General features: G+C 43.3%; 1 protein-coding gene across 2 annotated transcripts in view; it reads right to left on the bottom strand.

The window, feature by feature from the left end:
- Nucleotides 1-21244, bottom strand: part of ADCY8 (adenylate cyclase 8) — a 269745-nt gene extending 248501 nt beyond the window's left edge. Inside the window, exon 1 of one of the 2 annotated variants that reach the window (XM_023222984.2) lies at nt 18197-21244. In XM_023222984.2, the coding sequence (XP_023078752.1) occupies nt 18197-19156 (960 nt within the window). In that variant the 5' untranslated portion in view covers nt 19157-21244. The remainder of the gene's footprint in view (nt 1-18196) is intronic. The other variant, XM_023222991.2, reaches the window with a different exon arrangement.
- Nucleotides 21245-21656: the final 412 nt, after the last annotated feature.

Raw genomic sequence — 21656 nt, forward strand, 5'->3', positions numbered from 1 at the left:
GCACATTACCTCCCAAAATAAAGTTTGGTTCTATATGTGATATGGTTTGGCTGTGCACCCACTCAAATCTCATCTTGAATTGTAGTTCCCATGATCCTCACACATTGTGGGAGGGAACCAGTGGGAGGTAATTTAATCATGGGAGCAGTTACCTTCATGTTGTTCTGGTGATAGTGAGTGAGTTCTCACAAGATCTGATGGTTTTAAAAGGGGCTTTTCCCCTTTTGCTTGGCGCTTCTCCTTGCTGCTGCCATGTGAAGAAGGACATGTTTGCTTCCCCTTCTACTATGATTGTAAATATTCTGAGACCTCCCCAGTGATGCTGAACTGTGAGCCAATTAAGCATCCTTCCATTATAAATTACCCAGTCTCAGGTATGTCTTTATAGCTGTGTGAGAACAGACTAATACAACAAGTATGTCCTCAAATGGCTTATCACTTTCAAACATATGTAAAAACAACTTAGGGTAATTCAGCATTATGTGGACAACTAAGTTTGGATTACTTTCAGGAATATAAGTAGGAAAGAAAGGAATTTGTTTTTGTTAGTAGGGTTCTGGGTAAAAATAAATGCTTGGTCTGCATATTTTGATATATTATGTAATGATTCTTTTCCTTTTCCATTTGGTGTGCACACCAATATGTTTTTATTATTATTATTATACTTTAAGTGCTGGAGTACATTTGCAGAATGTGCAGGTTTGTTACATAGGTATACACATGCCATGGTGGACATAGGTATACATATGCCATCGTGGTTTGCTGCACCCATCAACCCGTCATCTACATTAGGTATTTCTCCTAATGCTATCCCTCCCCAACCCTCCATCCCCAGACAGGCCCCAGTGTGTGATGTTTCCCTCCCTGTGTCCATGTGTTCATTCAATAAAATTTCCATGAAACATCTGTTGTGTGCTAGGCATTGTTCTCAAGAGTGGAGATGGGACAGTAAATTAGCAAATCAAGATCACAGTCGTCATGATGCTTTCCCTGCAAGCTGCATAATGACAGGTAACACTTACAGGCTAGGCACCACTCCAAGACTTTACTTGCATTGTCTCTGTTTATGCTCACTCCTTTATAAGATACATGCTATAATTATCCCATTTTATAGGTGAAAGAATTGAGGCTTACGGACGTTTAGTGATTAGTTGAAGTGTTCAACTCCCACTTATGAGTGAGAACATGCGGTGTTTGGTTTTCTGTTCTTGTGTTGGTTTGCTGAGAATGATGGTTTCCAGCTTCATCCATGTCCCTGCAAAGGACAGGAACTCATCATTTTTTATGGTTGCATAGTATTCCATGATGTATAAATGCCACATTTTCTTTTCCTGTCTATCATTGATGTGCAGTTGGATTGGTCTTAAAGAAAGATGGTGAACTATGAAGTCATCAGAACTTTAAATTATTTGATGTCTCTATTTTCCCCATAAATGCTAGTTTTACTTGTGTCACATGCAGCATGTGCAGACCAGGTCAAGGAATGAACTGTTTCTCAAGTTTCTTAGCAGAAAGGGATGAAATCCATTAAAGTATAAAACCCATTGCAGCTCTCAGCAGGGCCAACACAAGAGGCAGCCCGGGTAACAGCAGATAAACTTTTCTTTCTTGTGTTCGTGTTCTGGTAATATAAGTGGCTCCAGGGTAGAAAACATGTATTATTTGACTGCTTCCCTCAAGTTTAGCATATAGTAGAGGGTGGAATGATGGAAGGAATATGAATTACTAAATGTAAATATACATTTATTTAAATGACCACTCAGCATGTACAGGGTGGTGATGGTGAGAGTCAGCGGGAACCCATGTATGTTTGGAGCCAAATTAACTTCAGTTCAAATCCTCGCTTGGCCACACACAATCAGAATGACTTTAGCCACGTTAAACTCTCTAATTCTCATCTTCTTCATTTTCAAACTGGAGATTGCAATCCTGTAATATTATGCAGGAATACTATTAAGAGTGGACAGGATGTGTGCAAACCATATAATGCAGATTGAGATATAGTAGGTGTGTAGGAAGTACTAGATATCATAGCCATGGCCCTGTGCCTAAGCTACTCTGCAACAAAAGAGACCCTACTGCCCCAATTCCCATGGATGCTGGTATCGACACCAATACGTTACTGTCACATACGAGTGTGTTCTTTCACCTTACTCTCGTTTTAGGAACATCTAAGTTAAGCCCTCAATAGCTAAAGACCTAGGAGGAGATTTATAAAGTGGTGGTTCTGAAACGTCTTTTGGTGGGAGCTTGGCAGTGCCTTGGTAGGTCACAGAGCAGAAGATGGCAGTGCTGCAGGAGGAGAGGCAGAGTGTATCTCCCCTCCTCAACCAACACACAGTGCCACTTTCATAAGTTTTATGTTTTAGTGCTTAGTCTAGTTTGAAAAAGGAGCTGCCACTATTTTAAAAATATTTTGTACATCCTATTTGTGGAAGAAATTTGATGTTTATCTTACTACATATTTCCTAGCAATTTTATTGACAATGGATTAGTTTTGCTGTGATTTAATGGTTGTTTGATAATGAGATAAGTTCCCAGTTTGAACTCTGCACATGTGCATGAGATATGTCCAAGGAGATAAATTTTGTTAACTAGATTTTTAAAGGATATTTTTAGCTTTTTTTACATCCAAATTACCTCGAACCCATGCCTAGGTCAGTCTTTTTTGTAGGATGTTGAATAAAAATTTGTATAGACCTTCCACAAAATTAAGAAGAACTTTACATAAGAAAAGACTTTAGTGTGGGAAGCTCTAAGAAGACATACCATCATTTAGAGCAACATGGCTTCTCTTCCTTATAAGAGTGTTTTAGATACAGGGTAAAGAGGTGATTCCTAATGATTGCTATTTTTGTCCACGAGTGACATCCTCTCATCCTGCAATGTAGTTCTTGCTTCTGGTGTGCAACGCTCATTATTGCCAGAAATGGTCTGGGGGACCGTTTGTTTCCTCCACTGTTCAGCTGATTCACAGGTGGGGTTTACCTTGTGGACCACTGTCTCGTGTTCGGCAGTTTCACGCCAACAACAGAACAAGACAGCTTACCATTGCGTGACATCATCAGACACAGCTGTATTACAGGAATAATTAATAATAACAATAATACCACCCAGCGTTTGTTTACTGCTGTGTATTCATTCAAAATGTTTTCGTATTTATTAGCTCATTTACTTATAAAGGAGCTACTTTATTCTCATCTTGCTATGGATGCAGTGACTAACCTACAGCAGGATTAAGTGAGTTCTTTCAGGCTACCTTATCTATTTCCTGGGGTCCATAGACGAAGAAGAGGAATGCACCAAAGCCAGGCTCCAGGTTGTGACTATTCAGGCTGCGTAAATGTCCAATTCAATCCTGGCTGGGTAATACTGACACAAAATGGCTGTTGATTCCAGTAACATGCACATTGTGGAAATGAGAGATAGGCAGGGGCCATAAAGTCACTAATTAGATAGTCAAAATAAACAACTGCCTGTCAATTAATTGTCACAATTACTAGTCCCTTCGAAACAAATTGAATGACTAAAATGACACAGAAATTTGCAACTCCTGGTGCCAATGTAATTAAACCACTAGGAGAAATTAAATATTAAATACCATCTAGTGAGAGATTCTTTCAGTATTTGCTAAATCATTACTCATTATTCTCTTAAGAATCTCAGAGGTCAAAGACCTCAACAAGTTATGTGTTCTACAAGAACTGTCATTATCTGATCTTGGGAGGCAAATGAATGAGGAAAGCATACCAATCCCCACATTCACATTCATTATAACTCATGGAATAAAATGTTTTAGAGCTGTAAGGAAACTCAGAAATCATTTCGTAGTCATAGAATTTTAGAGCTGTCAGAAACTCATTTTGAAGCCAAGACAGGCTGTGGCTTGAAGAAAGTTGCACTGTTTTCTATGTAAAATCTGAGGTGGGTCTTTTCATGACCCTTTATTCAGTTGTTGTTTTCAATACAGTGTGCTATCCCCTTGGTTCTACCTATGATAGTGAGAACTGTCATGATAAACATTGCTACTATTTGGAAGGCACATTTCATTTTTCTTTTTCTTTATTAATTTTAACTGATTGCCTCCGAAATTAGCATAGTTTATTGAGATAAAGTGGCCTTAAAGGAGCATCAAATCTAGAGGGTAGCTTTGGAATCAGAGAGCTGTGGATGAAGTCTCTTATTCATCTTAAGACCAAAGAGAAATGCTGTAACAACTCTGCGTTCAGCATCCTCAACTATAAAAAGGGAAGCAGCAATACTGATGCAAATACGATTGTTCAGGCATTTACTCAACAAACTTCTGCTGTGAGATTCCCTCGTCATGTGCCAGTGTCCATTCCAGTGATATACAAAAGGACAGACTCTGTTCTCAAAGAGCACATTGTTTAATAGTAGAAGCAAATAAATAAAACATAATTCCAATCTTCCCTGCTAACATGAATTCCTCCTGTAGATATTAAGAATAATTTCCTCACCTCAGGTCTAGTCAGGATTCTCCTTTTAAATAGAAATGAGTGCAAGCTGAATGCCTAGAGCACACAATTTCAGGAATTGTTCCTTCTCAGGGTTGCACAAGAGCAGGGTCAGCCCCTGAGAACAAGTGCCTCTTGTAAGCTTTGCACCCTGGATGCCTCACTTGTCTAACTAATCATGGCCCCACATCAAACCTGCCTTAAAAGTCCTTAACTCAGTTTGAAATCATTCACTTATTTAGGTCATTATTTGATGATGACTGTCTATAGCTCTAGATTATAATCTCTTTAATAGCAGGATCCTGGATTCTTTTCCTCACCACAGCACCCCTACTGCCTACTTGCAGCACACTGTGGTACTCCATAAATATTTGCCATATGAGGCTAAATGAAAGCATGCATTAATGAATGATGGAATAATGTTGCTATGATTTGAATGTTTGTGTCCCTCCAAAATTCACATGTTAAAATGCTAACCCTAAGGTGATGGAATTAAGAGGTGGGAGGTGAATGTGTCATGAGGGTGGAGCCTTCATGAATGGGATTAGTGTCCGGATAAAAGGCCTCAGAGAGCTGCCTTGTCTCTTTCATCCTGCAAGAGCACAGTCAGAAGATGGCCATGTGAACCAGGAAGCAGGTCCTCACCAGGCACCAGATCTACTGGTGCTTAGATTTTGAGCTTCCTAGCCTCCCAAACTATGAGAGATAAATGTGTTTGTTGTTGTTGTTGTTGTTATTGTTGTTCTTACAAGCCAGTCAGCTATGGTATATTGCTATGGAAGCCTGAATGTTCAATAATATAAGTGAATTAGAGCACAAGGATCTAAATCCACCTGGCAGAGTAGCAGAGACCCACTGAAGAGAAGGTGGGGTCTATGCCAAACTCCAAAGCCTTTCCCACAAATTATGATCTGCAGACTGCAAGCATCCATTACCTGGCAACTTATCAGAAACACAGAATCTAGGGTCCTCCTCCTAAATACAAATTTTGTCAAGATCTCCAAATGATTCCTATTACATTAAAGTTGGAAAAGCATTGGTCTAAAGGATGCAGGGGTTAAGCCAGGTGAAGTCCAGAAACTGTCAGCTTAGGGCAGAGAACTCATTGAAAAAGGGTGATTGTTTTAAAACTTAAATTATAAAATCAAATGAAACGTATTACCTGATTCCTCTTTACCAGGTTCTGATTAAATACTCCATGTGTATTATTTCATCTCTTCAACAACCTTCTGAGTTATTATTATTATTATTCCCATTTTACAGCTGAAGAAAGTGAGGTGCAGAAAGATTGAGGCTCCTGACAGTGTCATAAAATGAAAAAATGGCAGATCAATCCCAGGCAGTCTGTATCTGAATCACATTCTGTGCTATGAACTCTATGCTTTTTCCTTTCCTTGTGAAGTGTGTAAGTTTGGCATATAGCAATCTCCAACACATGTCCTCTCTCATTGAAAGAGTCATGCTTGAAGGACTGCTCATTCTTTTTGTCAAATTCTGCATATCTCTCTGCCCCTCCTTTCCTTGAACACCTAACATGAGCTCAGATTCTCAAAGTCAAACAAACACAATTCTCCAATTAAACACACCCCACTTATTCTTAAGCAGGCATTTGTCCCGGAGAATGGGTACAGAGGGACTTCCAGGAAGTGGTGACACTTGAATATTGCCAGGCAAGGAAGGTAAACAATTGTCCTAGAAGACACACACAGGCAGAAACCAGCATGGAATATGCAGAAAACTGGTGATGAAGTTCAACAGTAGAACTTACCCAGTGAAGTGATGTAGTGAGAATGCTAGCATATGGGAGAAGCTCCCACTGGGGAGTGTGGGGGTGGTTCAGAGGAGCATGGTGTGGTTTGAGGAATCTTGGGCAGGGGGCTGCACTAGAACAGAAAGAGCAGGATAGAGAGCTGTGGACAGACCCCAGCAACGGAAGACTAAACCATCAGAATTTCATGTAGATGTCAGGTGGGACGGAGTCAATTGTTGACTTGTTGAGGTTGGGCTGCCTCAATGGAGGTATCCAGTAGGTCTCTAGATTGCCAGGTCTTAAGCTTTGCAAATAAAACTGGGGTAGAGTTACAGGGTTAGGAGTTAGCAGCACACAGATACATACTTGTTGACTGAGGGAGGGATTTGATTATCCAGGGAGTGGTGCGGAGTGAGAAAATGGGAAGTCGCATAGGATGGAAACTTTAGGAGCCTCAACATTGAAGAGGTGAATTGAAAAACAAGACCTGAAGGCACCTGAGAAAGAAGAGTATGTAACCAGCACTATACTATGCTGTAGAGACTTAACAGTGATCCAGATGCCACCCCAGACTTTGTGAAGCTCACAGCCCAGCTGGTGAGAAAGATGTGGAAGCCAATAGCACTGCAAAATGAAGCAGGATAAATGGGCAGGTAAAGGGCCATGCCCTCAGAGGAGGAATATCTAACTGGGTCGGGAGTATTGAGATATCCTTCTTTTAGACATGAAGAAATGTTGGCCCAAAGAAGCTAAAGCCATTTGGCCAAAGTTGCTGTGAAAAACCCATAGCAAAAACAGGAGGAGAATGTGTGTTTTCTATGTTTTTAAGGAAACGTACTTACATGGTTTCAACAATATCTCTAATTGTCCATTGGCATAGCTTCTCTCTGGCAGAGATGGCTTAGGCCAGGCCCAAAGAGCTGCATATCATGTCATAATTCACTTGGCAAGAGCCAAGGGCAATATCTCTGTCTCGTAAATAGAAGAGACTTTGTAGTCACTGCACACTGACCACCTGGGGCCATGAACTCATTCTCAAATAAACTGCCCTCCACCAATAGGCTGGGAAGGCTCACCTCAATGAATGAGGGTGTGGGAGATTTGACTTTAGAGGAAAACTAGCTTGCTCTTAGTGATTTTGTTTCTTAAACTAACTGGCAGGAAAAAAAATGAACTGAAAACATAAAAGACTCATGACCTTTTTGGGGACTTTATAAAGACAGCTTTAGTTAACTGCATTGAGTTCCATTCCCTGAAATCAGACTTTAGTTTGCTTTGTAGAAGTCTGCAGATAAACTGGTCCAGTTAGGGTACAATATGGTCTTATGTGACAAGTTTTAAGCTGCAGGAAACAGTGGACTAAGCAACTATCCACTTTTTAGACACGGCAAGGTCAACCTGCTTTGTCCAGTATCTTCCCATAAGGAATGAGGCCGACCAGCACCTCTGGTATGGAGCACTAGGAGTCCAGTGGAAGGGTGGGAGTACCTCCTGCCCACAGCTGCACCTGTATGGAGTCCGATGGTGAGCATCCACCAGAAGGGGGCACCACTGAGACGTCAAGCCCAGGAAGTGATTTCCAGTGTGCTGCACAGCAGGTTGTGGGTTGCACAGCAGGAAGTGAGAGGCAGGGCAAGTGAGTGAAGATGCATCTGTATTTACAGCCATTCCCCATCACTTGCATTACCGCCTGAGCTCTGCCTCCTGTCAGATCAGTGGCCAGCAGTGGCATTAAATTCTCATAGGAGTTCAAACCCTATTGGGAACTGCACATGTGAGGGATCTAGGCTGCATGCTCCTTATGATAATGTAATGCTTGATGATCTGTCACTGTCTCCCATCACCCCCAGATGGGACCATTTAGCTACAGGAAAACATGGTGTGAGTTGTACAATAATTTCATTATATATTACAATGTAATAATAACAGAAATAAAGTGCACAATAAATATAAAGCTCTTGGATCCTCCCAAAATCATCCCCCACCCAGGTCTGTGGAAAAATTATCTTCCACGAAACCATTCCTTGATGCCAAAAAGGTTGGGGACTGCAGCTATAAAAGCAAAGAACTCCAGAGCTGGGAATAGAGATGCAGAGCCAGGGTGCTGAAGAACAAAGAGGGAAGAGAACAAGAGGGTGATGCATTTGCTAGCAATTGGACTCTATTTTGAGTAGATGGGCCTGATCCATTTAAAGTGTTTGGTAATGGACAAATACCCATGAATAATTCAGGCCCATAACTTTTGTTTTAACTTAAATGATCTGGATAATTACTTGAATTTTTCTTCACATTATCTAATATGTATATGTATATGCATATGTATAGCAAAACTCAGCTGCAGCTTTCTGCTCAAAGTGTTTCATGGGATAATTTCTGGTGTACTTTTGCTGTATTGACAGAGAGACTGATTTCTCTTCTCTAGCCAGTTTTTCATTCCCTGTTGATGATTCTGTGATGATGTATGTGTGAGGGTGGGGGTGGAGTAGGGGGTGACTGGGGGAAGGAAGGAGATGGTCACCTACTATTCGTTCATTCCATTAATTTAAAATATGGCATTCAGAACCATCCATGTGCCAGATGCTATGCCAGCAGCTAGATATACAAAGATGGATAAGATACAATTCTTGATCTCAAGGGGCTCATAGTCTGGTGGGCATGTGAGAACCTTATGACATTGCTCTGATAGAGGAAAACACGGGATGTGGCAATGTGCCAAGCAAAGGCATTTTGAGCCTTGCCTAAACTTACTGTCTGCCCATGTTTGTGTGGGGATGGGTTGCCTGGAGTCTCAGGGCAGCCTCTTCAGTTTTCAGCTGGAGTCACTCTGAGCACAGAGTGAGTATGAGTTCCCAGAGCTGCACATGCTCCCTCCTGTCATGTCTGCAGGTCACCAGCCTCGTGACACATTCTGTTTGTGATAAAGTGGTGCTCAGACAACTGATCTCTTGGCCCATCCCAGGGTCCTTTTACATGCTCTTCTTTTCTTCACCAGGGAGGAAGATCCATATCCTTCCACTATTTCTTCTGGAGTCTGACCTTTCCTTTCATGTAACTTCTAAAAGAAATCCACTGCAGCTTTGATGTTTCATACTTTAGAGGTCTGTAGTTAAAAGAACCCAAGTCTTGCATTTGTGTAAAATATTTACTGAATCCCTGAATCCCGTGCTCCAGATGTGTTCTAAGAGTCAGGTACAAACCTCCAACCAAACCTCTGCAGTGCAGTCACAAACTCCCTACCCAAATCCATCCAAGTATCAGCTCCATTACATCAATAACCTTATCTCCTTAGTACCTAGCTGTGTTCTAGGACATAAAACCCAGCAGGCAGTCGACAAATATTTGTTGAAAATCTTATCTTTTCAATAGTTATTCTACCTTTCATTCTAATGCAATTCTGATCTTTTAAAGCCCAGAAAAATCATTTTGTGCCATCCTTTCCTGCTGATAGAATGGTCCTGTACCATAACGATGGCCCCTGAAAGATAGCGAGGTCTTGTTGGGCAGAGATCCCAGGGGAACTCCTCAAAGGGGCACAGATGCAGTTGGCTTAGGCTCTTTTACCATTTTGGTCTCTTGCCCTTTGTCTTCTAATTTTCCATGCCTGCAAAGCAACCATGATGACATGAGATGCAGCCAACGACTTTCAACTGACCTTGAAGAAAAGCTGTGCAACAATCCGTTAGGGATGTAATAAAGGAGATTCCCTCTATAGGAATATGTATCTATATATCTCCCTACATAGGATATTCCTATATATCTATAGGAATAGATATATAGATCACTATATAGGAATATCCTTGATCACATCTCTGATGGATTGTTGCACAACTTTTCCTTGGAGAATGCCCAATGGCAATGAGCTCATCATTTCAAAAAGCAGTGCCCTGGGCAGGTCTGTTTGTTACCAAACTTTACCTTTTTGTGAATCAGAATTTCTCCTGCTTTAATGGCCATCCATTGGTATTAATTCCATTCCAAAGGAGACACACATAAAATAACCAGTCTCTTTGTCATGGCAGAACCCCAAATATTTAAAGACAGTCACCATATTCCTTCTATATCCCTCCCATCTTCAGACCTTCCAGAGGTATTCTGCCTTGTTTTGTTTTCTGTTTTTGGTCCTTGCTATGGCTTGAATGTGCCCCTCATAAAGCATGTGTTGGAAACGTAATCCCCAATGTTACAGTGGAACCTAATGAAAGTTGTTTAGATCCTGAGGGCTTTACCTTCATGAAAGGATTAATGTTGATTTTAAAAGTGTTTGAGGCTTTGAGTTCAATCTCTTGTTCTTTTATGCCCATGTGATGCCTTCTGCCAGCTTACATTGCAACAAAAAACCTTCACCAGATATGATCCCTCAATCTTGGAATTCCTGGTCTCCAAAACCAGAAGCCAAATACATTTCTGATTTGTTTTTAATAAATTACACAGTCTCAGGTATTTTGTTAGAGCAGTATAAGATGGGTTCTGTTAGATTTTTTTTGTGCCCTTATTTCTTCTCCCTTTAGTCTGAGTTAAAGAAATACATGTACTTTGATAATGCATTTCTAATCCTTAATAGTTTCTATTTTATAAGCAATCTTGTGCATTCAGCATGTAATCACACACACATACATACACACAAATGAAGAAAAGATTCTGAAATGGTTTACTCCAGTCAACTGAAAAATCAGCTGACATAGAACAAGGATGTGTTGTTTACAAAATGAAGTGGTTATAGTTTCTCGTTTTTATGTGAAATTTTTACACTGGCACTGTAGATAGAAATGGCAGCTGTAAAAACATTAGTCATTTAACAAAAACCCCAAAACATTAATGTGATTTACTTTCACGTCCAGCTTATGTCTTCACCATGTATAACTTTATCATTCCCTAATTTGGGGGAAGTTTGTGCTTCAAAGACATTTTGCAATTAGTACACTTGAGCTTAGATATATAAAGCAGGAAACAGACTGAAAGGGATAGAAAGACTGAAAGCTATAAAGTACAAAGTATTTCGTATTTTAAAATGTATGATCTAGCTAAATGAAATTCAGATATCAAGTTATACACATGCACATTCAGAGTCCAATGCATAGAGATCAAAAAACAAGCAAACATAGGTTTATTACAACACGTTGTCAGATAAGCTCTGTTCTCTTATTGAGAAGGTAGTGGCCTGGTGGCATTTGCTGGTAGGTGGCTTTTATGCGTACCAGAATGTGCCTGGGCCTCCTGTGGAATGTCTGGCATCTCCATGGTTAATTAATCTAGTCTGCATTCTTCCTCTCCCCCACAGGGCTGACTGTAAAAAATCTTGCAGGGAGAAAATCTGGCTTCCGAAGCACTGCTTAAGTGACCTGACTTCTTAAAATAGTCCTTCATAAACAAAACTCACATGATATAATTCGAGTGTGTAAATCCAATTACATTTCCTGGGGAAGTGCAGGGAAGATTATACTGGCTTTCCCTGCGCTGTTGTGGCTGGCTGAAGCAGCATTCCTCAACTAAAGCCCCACATAAATCCTGGGAAGAAAATTCTTTACATAACCCACTCCTTTACTAGCTGTGGTTCAAACCTATGTATCACAGAAATTTTGCAACCTTCAATACTGCCACCAACCTTCATGTTCTGTTACTTTAATTCTGCCCCAAAGAGAAAACCAAAAACACACTTCAGAAGCGATAAGTCAAGTGAACTGCTATGTTGTCCAACTGCGTATTCTGGGCCTCCTGGTCTCTCAGACAATCAATATTGTACCTATTTGGTGCTGAGAGGAAAGGTTTAAGATGAATGTTGCAAGTGTCTCCTATGTTTTGCAAATAAACACATGTAGAATCAAATAGACACACTTGTGAAATGAATAAATTAGCATCTTAAGACATCTTTAGACAACAGTAAAGTGTCACATCAGCGTGACTGTAGTAGAGTCCTCTGATTAAATGCTGCTAGCAGCACTGAAAATGGAATAAACTCTTTTTAAAAATCTTTCATTTTTTTGCTTGGTTTCACTCATTTCTGATGAGCTCTTAAAATGCCATCAATCATCAAAGTGTAAATATGACTAATGCATTTGTCCTACTTAGCATGACATTGTAGCAGCTGCTCTAGAAGCAAAGTCCTCCCAATCTTCCCAGTTCTAATCTAATTATGCTCTGACCTGCTGATAACAGTCAGGTGATATTACCAGATATGAAAGAAAACAAATTCATAATTCAGTCTTGCAAAGCACACAGTACACAATCATTTTACAACTCTCTCTAAATACAGAGACAACAAGCCTATTTGCAACTCCAGGGCAAAGATGTCTACAGGCCAGGGCTGAAGGGATTTAATTGGTCATTTCAGCCATCATTAAGATATCCTTTGTAAAGCCCATTCTCCACCAACACACATACACACAAGCACACACACACATACACATGAAGAAGAAAGAAAGAAAAGAAAAATAGAAAGAAAGAAAAAGGAGAATCTCTGGGTATCTTTCACAAGTAAGAGAGAATATATCCATTTCTCGGCATTCAGAGGAATCTCTTGGGAAGGTTGACACTCAAATCAGTTTTTGAAAGGCATTTTTCTCAGGCATACTGGAAAGCTGCCATTATTTTTTTAAAGCCTATATGAATTTCCTAAAGAAAAATGTACAGAAATGGAGATATTTGGGGTTTTAAGAAATGTACACCATAATTAGTGAGGTACATTAAATTGGATTCCAGTCATACTCATTTAATGGATATTTATGTCCCTCAAGTGAGTACGTACCTTGATACCAACTACCAAATTGGAATGATTTATATTACATGCCATTTGTTGTACATTAAGTAGTCACAGGATTCCCTTTATTTGATTTGAGATAGCTACAAAGAACCTCAGACTTACACAAAGAACTTATAATATCTAATGTTTAAACTGTATAAATGATGGGAGAGAAGTTGGTAATTTTATTATGTTCATGTTGTCTTTACTGTGAAGTTAGTCCTTCATTTCAGTGGTCAAAACTGTGTATTTAAGTCACATACAAAGTCTGCTTCCCTCCTGAACCCAACCTACTCATACTATACACCACTATCTTATCCAGCACATATACCCAAAAAGCATTTTCCCCTAAAGGATTTCTTGAAAGTCAAATGGTAGGCTAAATGTCCCTCATTATAAGTCAAGTTTAACGATCATTCTTTAGCATTTTTCTGGCTCTAGTCTCTCCTGTTTGATAGGATGTTGAAAGGTAGGAAAGAAGATGTTGCATGAGAAATTTAAATCTGACAGCATGACCTTGAGCACTAAGTAACCTGGATTTGCATACCTGACTGCCTTTGATTGTACAGTTATGTTGGAGAAATCATCTCCACTCTGACAATTCTGCTTATCTATCTCACCAAGAGGTACAGAAGACTAATTAGCCACTAGCTGTAACATTTTAGAATCCCCAAGAGGGAACCATAATGCAGCGATCTTTCTGGTTAAATATTACTGCCTCTCAGTTTTCCAATAACTAAATGATTTCCACCATCTTATCACTAATGAGCTAAAGAATGAGAATGAGATGAGTTTCAAATGTAAGATAACTCAGATTATTGTCACCAGCAATTTAAATAGAGTAAAATGCTAGCTATAGCAATAGCGTTTAGAATTTATCTACCTTGTGAAAGAACCTAGCAAATATAATCTTATCATTAATCCTTTATTTACACATATAACATCATTTTGTAATGAATTTACTGGTGGATAAATCAAATTGGTGAGGCAAACAATTGGTTTATGATGTGGGAAAAGTAAATCAGTGTCTTAGGGAAATCTGGACAAGGTATTCCTATTATTGGTTTGAGGCTTATTTAACTTGAATTGGGTGCGGTTTCATAAGAAAGAAATGATTGTAGCCCTAGTGCTACCTATAGCTGAGCTAAGTTACAGTGAAATAAAAGGAACCCTTCAAACTGGGTTTTGAACCTTCTGAAAGTTTCTCAGTCTTTCCAATGCCACTCCAGATGCAGAAAACATATGGGTGATTGTGTCTGCTCTAGACAATAATCTCATTGTTGGGTGGGCAGTCAAGGTTTGTAGTGTGTTAATTGAATAGAGAAAACATAAACCATCTCTTTGCTGATGGCAGGGAATTTCCTGAGTGGCCCCTTTTAGGTTCCATTTTGTATCCGCAGTGGAAAGCAAATGGTGATTCAATAAACACAGGGCTTTGTCTCTTCATATAGGGTGTCTGCAGAGATTTGCAGTGTGGTTGCTACCCTGTCAAGTCACAGATGTCATTTCCTTCAGGGTAGAAAGAGGGAAAGCAGATTCTCATAGCTTAGATTAAAGGGAGGCAATCATTGGCTCATTTGTTCCTTTCAAAAATGGCATTTTCAGTGAAGTGAAACAGCTGCCAAGGTGTGCTAACTCTATACTCTCATTTTCTTTTCCTAATTCTTGAAAATTCTAAGTTAAACATTAGCCATCCTACCAAAGAGAATGAAGATTAATGTGGAGAAAGATGCTATTCCAGTGTTTATGGCCTTTAGTTGACAGATTTGCATCCAGCTAAGCAGAATGATGAGTTAGCTACAATGAGCCTATTCCCAGCAATTCACTCATTTTTCTCTCATAATTTCCCTTTGGCTTCTTCATTAAATGTTTATTCATGTGCTATACAGAATTTACTCTCTTAAGTAGTAAAAGAAGTACTCCTCACTCTTTAATAGTTTCAAATGCTTATGTGTTTAGAAAGATAATCACTAGAGGGTTTCTGAAGAACAACTGGCATTGGAGTAAGGGTTTGAATTCTGTTCTCACTGCTTGCTAGGTTCCTAATCCTCAGGATATCACTGTAAAGTTTCTAGGAATCTGTCATTTTTTCTCTGAAATGAAAATGAAGGATGATACCATCTATTTTTCATCATTAGATGTGATGATGCACATAAGGGTGCTTAGTTACATGTAAAATACTGTGCAAAGTAAAGGATTATTATAGTTTTTTTACTTCTTTAAAAGATGCTTATGTGTAAGACTGCCTTGCACACATATGATGTGTGTGTGTGTGTGTGTGTAGAAAGCTTTCACCAACACAACACCAGGGCACTTGGATATTTTATAATATTTCCTATATGATGAATTACCTGTTCATTCAGTGACCATTTGTTGAATACCAACTATATGTCTGGCATTTTTCTACAGGCCGAGGATAAAATGCTATTTATGATAGACAACATCCTTGCCCTTATGGTGTTTACATTCTTGTGAGGGTGTGGGGGACAAACAGTAGATATAAACAAATAAGATAATTTCAGATAGCAGATGTGCTCTGGAGAAAATAAAACAAGTCATTTACTAGAGAAAGTAGCATTTGAGAGTCTGAAACAATGAGAATGTGCCAGTCTTATAAAGACTTTGGAAAAATTGCTCTAGGTAGCAGGTGAAAAGACCCACAATTAGGAAGAGCTTAGAATATGGCAAAAATGAATGGCGTATTTGGAGCCTAATGAAGAGAAAAGAAGAGAAGAGAGAAGGAAATATGGTTGGAGAGAGAAGAAGCAACTAGCTCAGAGAATCAAGCATGCTGTGGTAAGCAGTTAGCACTTTAGTTGCTGTAAGAAGTGTTTAGCAGGTTTTGAGCATTCCTTATATGTTACTAGACATGGAAAACTAAATAGTACCTATTCAAAAATCACAGATTCTTATAATACGCGATTTATTCTCTACTTCGTCCATCTGCAAGATCTAGGAAAGACTCTTACGCCCATAGAGGGCGCCAAAGGACCTTTAAAGGCCCTTTCAGCACTGAAGTGAGGGGAGAGCGCTCTGGTTGTTCCTTTAGAGTTTTGGTAACAGGTGACTCAACCTACGAAATCGTAGTTTATCTATAATTCTAACCCAAACAAAAAATTGAATGAACTTGGTTTACATGCATCAGGACCTTGGTTTTCACAGTGGAGAATTGTTTATGATGAGATGAGGGTGGGAAGACATTTGGGGGTTATTTTTAATCTTCTCCCATCTGGTAGTATTTGAGTAGAGTATAAAACAAATATGGAGCCAAATTTACTTTCTGGATTCACTTGGCAAGAAAAAGATATCTATACTTAGAACTTTGAAAACACTCATAATTTGCCACTTAGGATGTGTTATTCTAAATACTATTCCTAACTTACTTATTAAATTTTCTAGTTGTGCGTACTGAGAAAGGCTATTGCATGAAAAGCAGTGGGTTATAATACATGGAGTTTCTTATACATGATCAGATAGCTATGCTTTATCATGAAAACAACTCATAGTGAGTTAGATGAAAAAAAGAGAAGGCAAAGAGAAGGAGAAAGAAGGAAGGGGAGGAAGACAGGGAAGAAAAGATCTACTAATGTCTAAGTATACAACAAAGAAAATGAAAAAAAAGAATGAGAGAGCTTGTAAGAAAGTAGATTTAGATGTACTGGCATGTAGGTCTTCATGTAAACAGGATTGAGAAATAGTTAATACCAAAGAATTTGACTTCCATTTCCCAGATTAAGACTTATTTGTTTTATGTGGATATAAAGGTTCATGGTGACTGTGAAAACACATTCATTATTGTCTTTAATAAGAAAAAGTTCAGTCAATCAGCCCTTACTCAGAGTCTCTCATCTCTCCATTTCATGCCTAATAATCACAGGCATGTGATTTATATAGTCTTACTTTACCCAGAGAGACTTCAGAAAGCACTGTAAAAGCAGCCAATCAGATAAGTCACCTGAGCAAAGGAATCCAGACCCATCGGAGAAGAGACAGGATCCCACATTGACCAGAAGTCCAGGAGGCCAATAATAGGTGAAGCACTCTAACAGCGCTGGCAACCTAAGCATCATGAGCAATTTTCAGTGGGGTTGTGCCTGTTTATTCTAAGCACCATCTATTCAAATTTGACCATAAAGAAGAGGAGTTTTAAGCTTCTAATGCAGCAGAAATGATGCAGAGGCTAAGGACAGGGCAGGCCCACACAAAGCAGCCCCCTGGCCATGCATGTCACACCAGTCATCTATTTGAAAACACTTCACTTGACATGTTTCCCTCATTTTTGAGAACCCCCCAAATTCACTCTCCTGTTACCTACCATACATTTTGCAAAGACAGTGCCATGCCATTAATTATCTATTGGTTCTAGTAAATTCAAACAAGAGAAACATTGTCTACCTTCTCTTCCATAGACAATGTGAACTGTGTTCGCATAAGCATATCCATATTTAAGGGGAAGAATAGAAAAAAAAAAGGAGGAGAAAGGAGAGAAAGATGCCTAAAGAACAAGATTTCACCTAAATATAACATTTACACCATCTACATCAAAATGCTCTTTTCCAATTAATCAAAACTTGCGTTCTTTGCCACCCCCAATTACTGAGTTTGGTTTATTCAAAGCACTGGGGTCACATCCTGTCATGAGAGAAGATATCATGTTCGGTCACCAAGGCAATAAAAAATTCCCGAGAAAACCATGTGTCATAGGATTATTTGAAGGACTGGATGAAATAACACATACACTACTCAGCACTGACAGTCAGTATGTGTTTAACAAATATACATTCCTTTGAGAACTGAGGGTACCCAACTCTGAAGCCCAGAGCCCCCCTACGACACCCTGCTGCGACTCTCCTGAGGAGAGCTGTTAAGGAATGGGTCACCTTCTAAATCTGGATGCTTCCCCTCCCCTTCTGTCTCATGCTCCAGAGACTGCGGACCCTGAGGGAGGGGAATGAGGAGCAGAAAGCAGACTTTCTTAGCTGATGTCAGAGTAGAATTACTCATAGAATCAGAGTAGAAGGGTAGAGTTGGTAGAAACTTTTAGAGGTCATTTAGTTCCACTTTAAGAAGAGATTGCATTCCGCTAACACTTAAGACCTCCTAGGTGCAAGGCACTGTGCCAGACTGAAGGAAGAGACTTTAAGAGAGTGAGGCAACCCTGGCCCTCTGGAAGCTATATGATGAATAACCCGGGGAAGTGAGAGGGGAAACAAATGCAAGGCAGGCAGGAGTTACCTGGTTGATGGAAATGACCGCCAGCCGGGGGATGACCACTTGGAGGATGACCTGCAGCAGCGAGGTGCCCAGGCCGGCCAGGATGGCCCAGGTGAGCGGCAGCGGCAGCATGCTGTAGGTGGCGAAGAGCGTGAAGAGCACGTAGCCTATGCCGTCGCCCAGGAGCCCGTAGCCGAGGCCTGCTGCCAGGATCTGGGTGGTCATGGCCACCCAGGTGACCACGCCGCTGTACTGCAGGTACGTGTGGGAGGTGGTGTCCTTCCTGACCACCACCAGGGCGCAGATCACCACCTCAATGCCGGTGAAGAAGCCCAGCAGGATGCCCTTGAGCGGGTCCATGGGGGCCGAGGCCAGGCTCAAGTGCAGGACCAAGAGAGTGAGTTTGGTCAGCACGTCCAGCACGTTCATCACCACTTCCGATTTGCGCCTCTGGCCCAAGAAATAGCGCTGGTAGAGGCGTTCCAGATCCCGAGATTTGAAGGAGTTGCGCAGGGTGGGGAAAATGACCCCTCGGTAGCTATAGCCCCCGTTGAGAAAGAAATCCGAGTTGCTAGGGGCACAGTCAAGGTGCAGGAAGCCCAGGTCGCCCCCGCCTCCGCTGCCGCTGGCACTGCCGCTCCCGCTGCGTTCCGGGAAGACTTTGGTGCCGCAAGTGCTGTGCGCTCGCTCTCCCGGGCCCAGCGAGTAGAGGGGCAGCGCCGAGTCGCCTGACAGCTGCGGCGCGTGGTGGTTAGGGCCGCCGCCCGCAGGGTCCGAGGCTTTGCCCGAGCCTCCACTCCCGCTGCTGCTGCCTCCCCGGTGGCCGTGAATGAAGCGCTGCTCGGTGATGTGCCGCACCGCCGTCTGCCACAACAGCCGCTGCGGCCGGGAGGCGCTCCTGCCGTCGCCGGCCGGGGGCGTCGGGTGAATGGTGTAGAGTTCCTCGCTGCCTGTAAGGCAGCGCACATCGGAGAGCTCCATGGCGCTGGGCCGCAGGGAAGGAGGCGCAGAACCCTGGGGAGGCAGCCGGAGAAGGGGGTTCCTAAAGACTTGAAGGCGGCCTGGTAGGAGCTTGGCAGTGATCCCTTCTACCCTAGGCTGTCCTGTTGCAGGAGCCCTGCGCCAGGGCTCCTTGTAGGTCAGGTCATACTGTGCCCAGGGGCAAAGGGCACCTGGAAGATTGCGGCGGACCTCCGCGTCCTTGCGCGCTGCTCTCCAGCCAGCCGGCGCAGCTTGGGTACGCAGCGGCAGTGGCTATTTGTCCTCAGGTGCCGCAGCGCTCTGAGCCACGCAGCCCCTTCCTGGGCTCAGGCTCCTTGGTTGATTCTAGGCTCAGCGTTTTGGCGCAGCCTTTACTCTCCAAGAGACGCCTAGGAGCCTGGGCTCCGTGCTTCTGCTGTGCGTCGGGCGGGCCTGGCTGCAGCACTGGGCTCTGGACGCCCACTGCTCCGCGGTTTCAGGGGTCCTGGCCGGAGGTGACCGGCGGCAGCGATGGGTGCGAAGTTAGCAGATGTGGCTGGAATCATCGCCTTTCGGAGAACTCCATTGCGCCGGGATGGGGAGCAGGGGCGGAGCTGGGGGCGGGGGAAAAGAAGGAGGAGGAGGGGGCCACGGTGAGGTGGCGGGGCGCCCCGCGACAGGGTTGGGGAGGTGGTAGCCTCGGCGCTAACAATTAACCAAATAGTTAATTTTAAGGAAGGGGTATGCTGAGGCTCCCTCCTAGGCTCCTTCCTAGTTTCGGAGCAAGGACTGACAGCGCAGCGCTGGCTCTGGCCAGAAGCATCCCTCCGGGAGTGGGTGTGGGGACTCTCGCCCCAGGGTCCCAGCCTGAGCTATAAGACGAGGTCCACGTTTTCAGTTGTGCTTTCGAAGGGTCGCAGCACACAGTTCCCATCCCCTTTACTTCGTTCTTTGGAGTCCATTTGGCTCGGAGCTAGGAGGAGCAGGAGGTGGGGGAAGGAAAAAGTGGGGAGGTCTCCAAAGCCAAGAGCTCTGAGAACGAAGAGAAGCTGCCGGTGCGGATATCTGAGGCTGAGAACCGAAGCTTGGCGAACGAGGCGAAGGTTTGGAGGAGAAGGGAGGCCCGAGGCCGAGTGGAAGTCGACAGAGACGCCTCTGGATCCAGGGAAGCGCCGCCGCGTGCCACCCTGGAGCTCTGAAACGCGCTGCGGGCACCAGGCTACTGGGAGGAATTTGGAGACCTGTCAGAGCGGTCAGACACCCGCGGTGACTTAAACCCGCCCCCGCGACAAGCCACGCCCCTGGAACCGGGCGGGGAGCGGCGGAGGGACCTGCCACCCAGATCTGGCCAGGACGCCCCAGGTCTTGTAGAAAGCGGCACGCGCGGGCCGGAGTGGGAGAGGACCACTGAGGGCTAGGGCAGGCGGGGGACCCCGGCCTTCCCTGGGCGCACTGAGATTCAGCTTTCCAGCTGGCCGCGCCAGCCGGTTCCTCCGCTGTTCTTTTTTAGGCATTGGCTCTTGTCCTCTGCAGGTGCGGAGCCAGGACTCGTAGGCCGCTTTGCCCACGGACTCGGAGAGCCCAGCGCAACGGAATACAGGGTCTCCTTTCCGCCCTTCCTACCCGTGCGTCTTTTGGCAAAGCCAACTTTCGGGCTAAACGCAAAATCCCCCAAGAGGCCGCAATCATAGAGGCCGTCAGTTTCCTACAGGAGCCCCTTTACTACCTCGACCCGGAGGGAAGGGTACGGGACAGTAAAATGGGGACTTCCCCTGCCTGCCTCACACACTAAGTTTCTCCGCTTACAATAAGGGTGGAGGAGGCGGACGTGGAGAAGGGCATGTCTAGGGGTCTCGCCTCGCCCTAGCCAGGTTTCCCGCCCGCCCAGGCTCAGCCGAGCGCTCGCGGACAAAGCCTGCGGAGGCGCTTGCGGCGGACCAAGTCGCGGCGCGCTGGAAGGTTAGTGCCGGTGCTAACGCCTGATGAGCCACGTCCCGGGGGTGCAGGGTTTGCAGGGCAAACGCGGCCGCCGCAGTCCCGCACCCGGATGCAGGTGGAGGAGCGGTGGTGGTCACCACCTCCGCCACCAAGACTGCGGCTGCAGCCGGTGGAGCCCGGGCCCAGAGCACAGTCAGCTGATGGCCAATGACGTCAGGCCCTGGGCGCGTTCGCTGCTCCCCGTGGCGTCCCATGAAAGCCCGAATGACCGCCTTGCCTTGCCTCCCCCTCAGTCCCTCCTGAGCGAGAAGAGAAGCTCCTTTCCCTCCTGCCTGTCCTAAGGAAAAATAAATTTCGATCTCCCCACCCCCAAACACAGACACTGTCTCCAGGGTTATTTCTGTCGGCCGTGTCCCAGAAACGCGGGATTTAATTTTTTGCTTTTTAATTCTGTTTTTCCCCCCATGCATTTGGACTTCGGGTTAAACCCGGAACGGGTCACCTGCCTTGCACACAGAATTCCAAGAGGAAGACAAAAGAATCCTCTAACGTTCCCCCTAGTCCCTAACCAGTAGATTTCTAG

Source organism: Piliocolobus tephrosceles, chromosome 7, assembly GCF_002776525.5.
Source record: "Piliocolobus tephrosceles isolate RC106 chromosome 7, ASM277652v3, whole genome shotgun sequence".
Lineage (NCBI taxonomy): Eukaryota > Metazoa > Chordata > Mammalia > Primates > Cercopithecidae > Piliocolobus > Piliocolobus tephrosceles.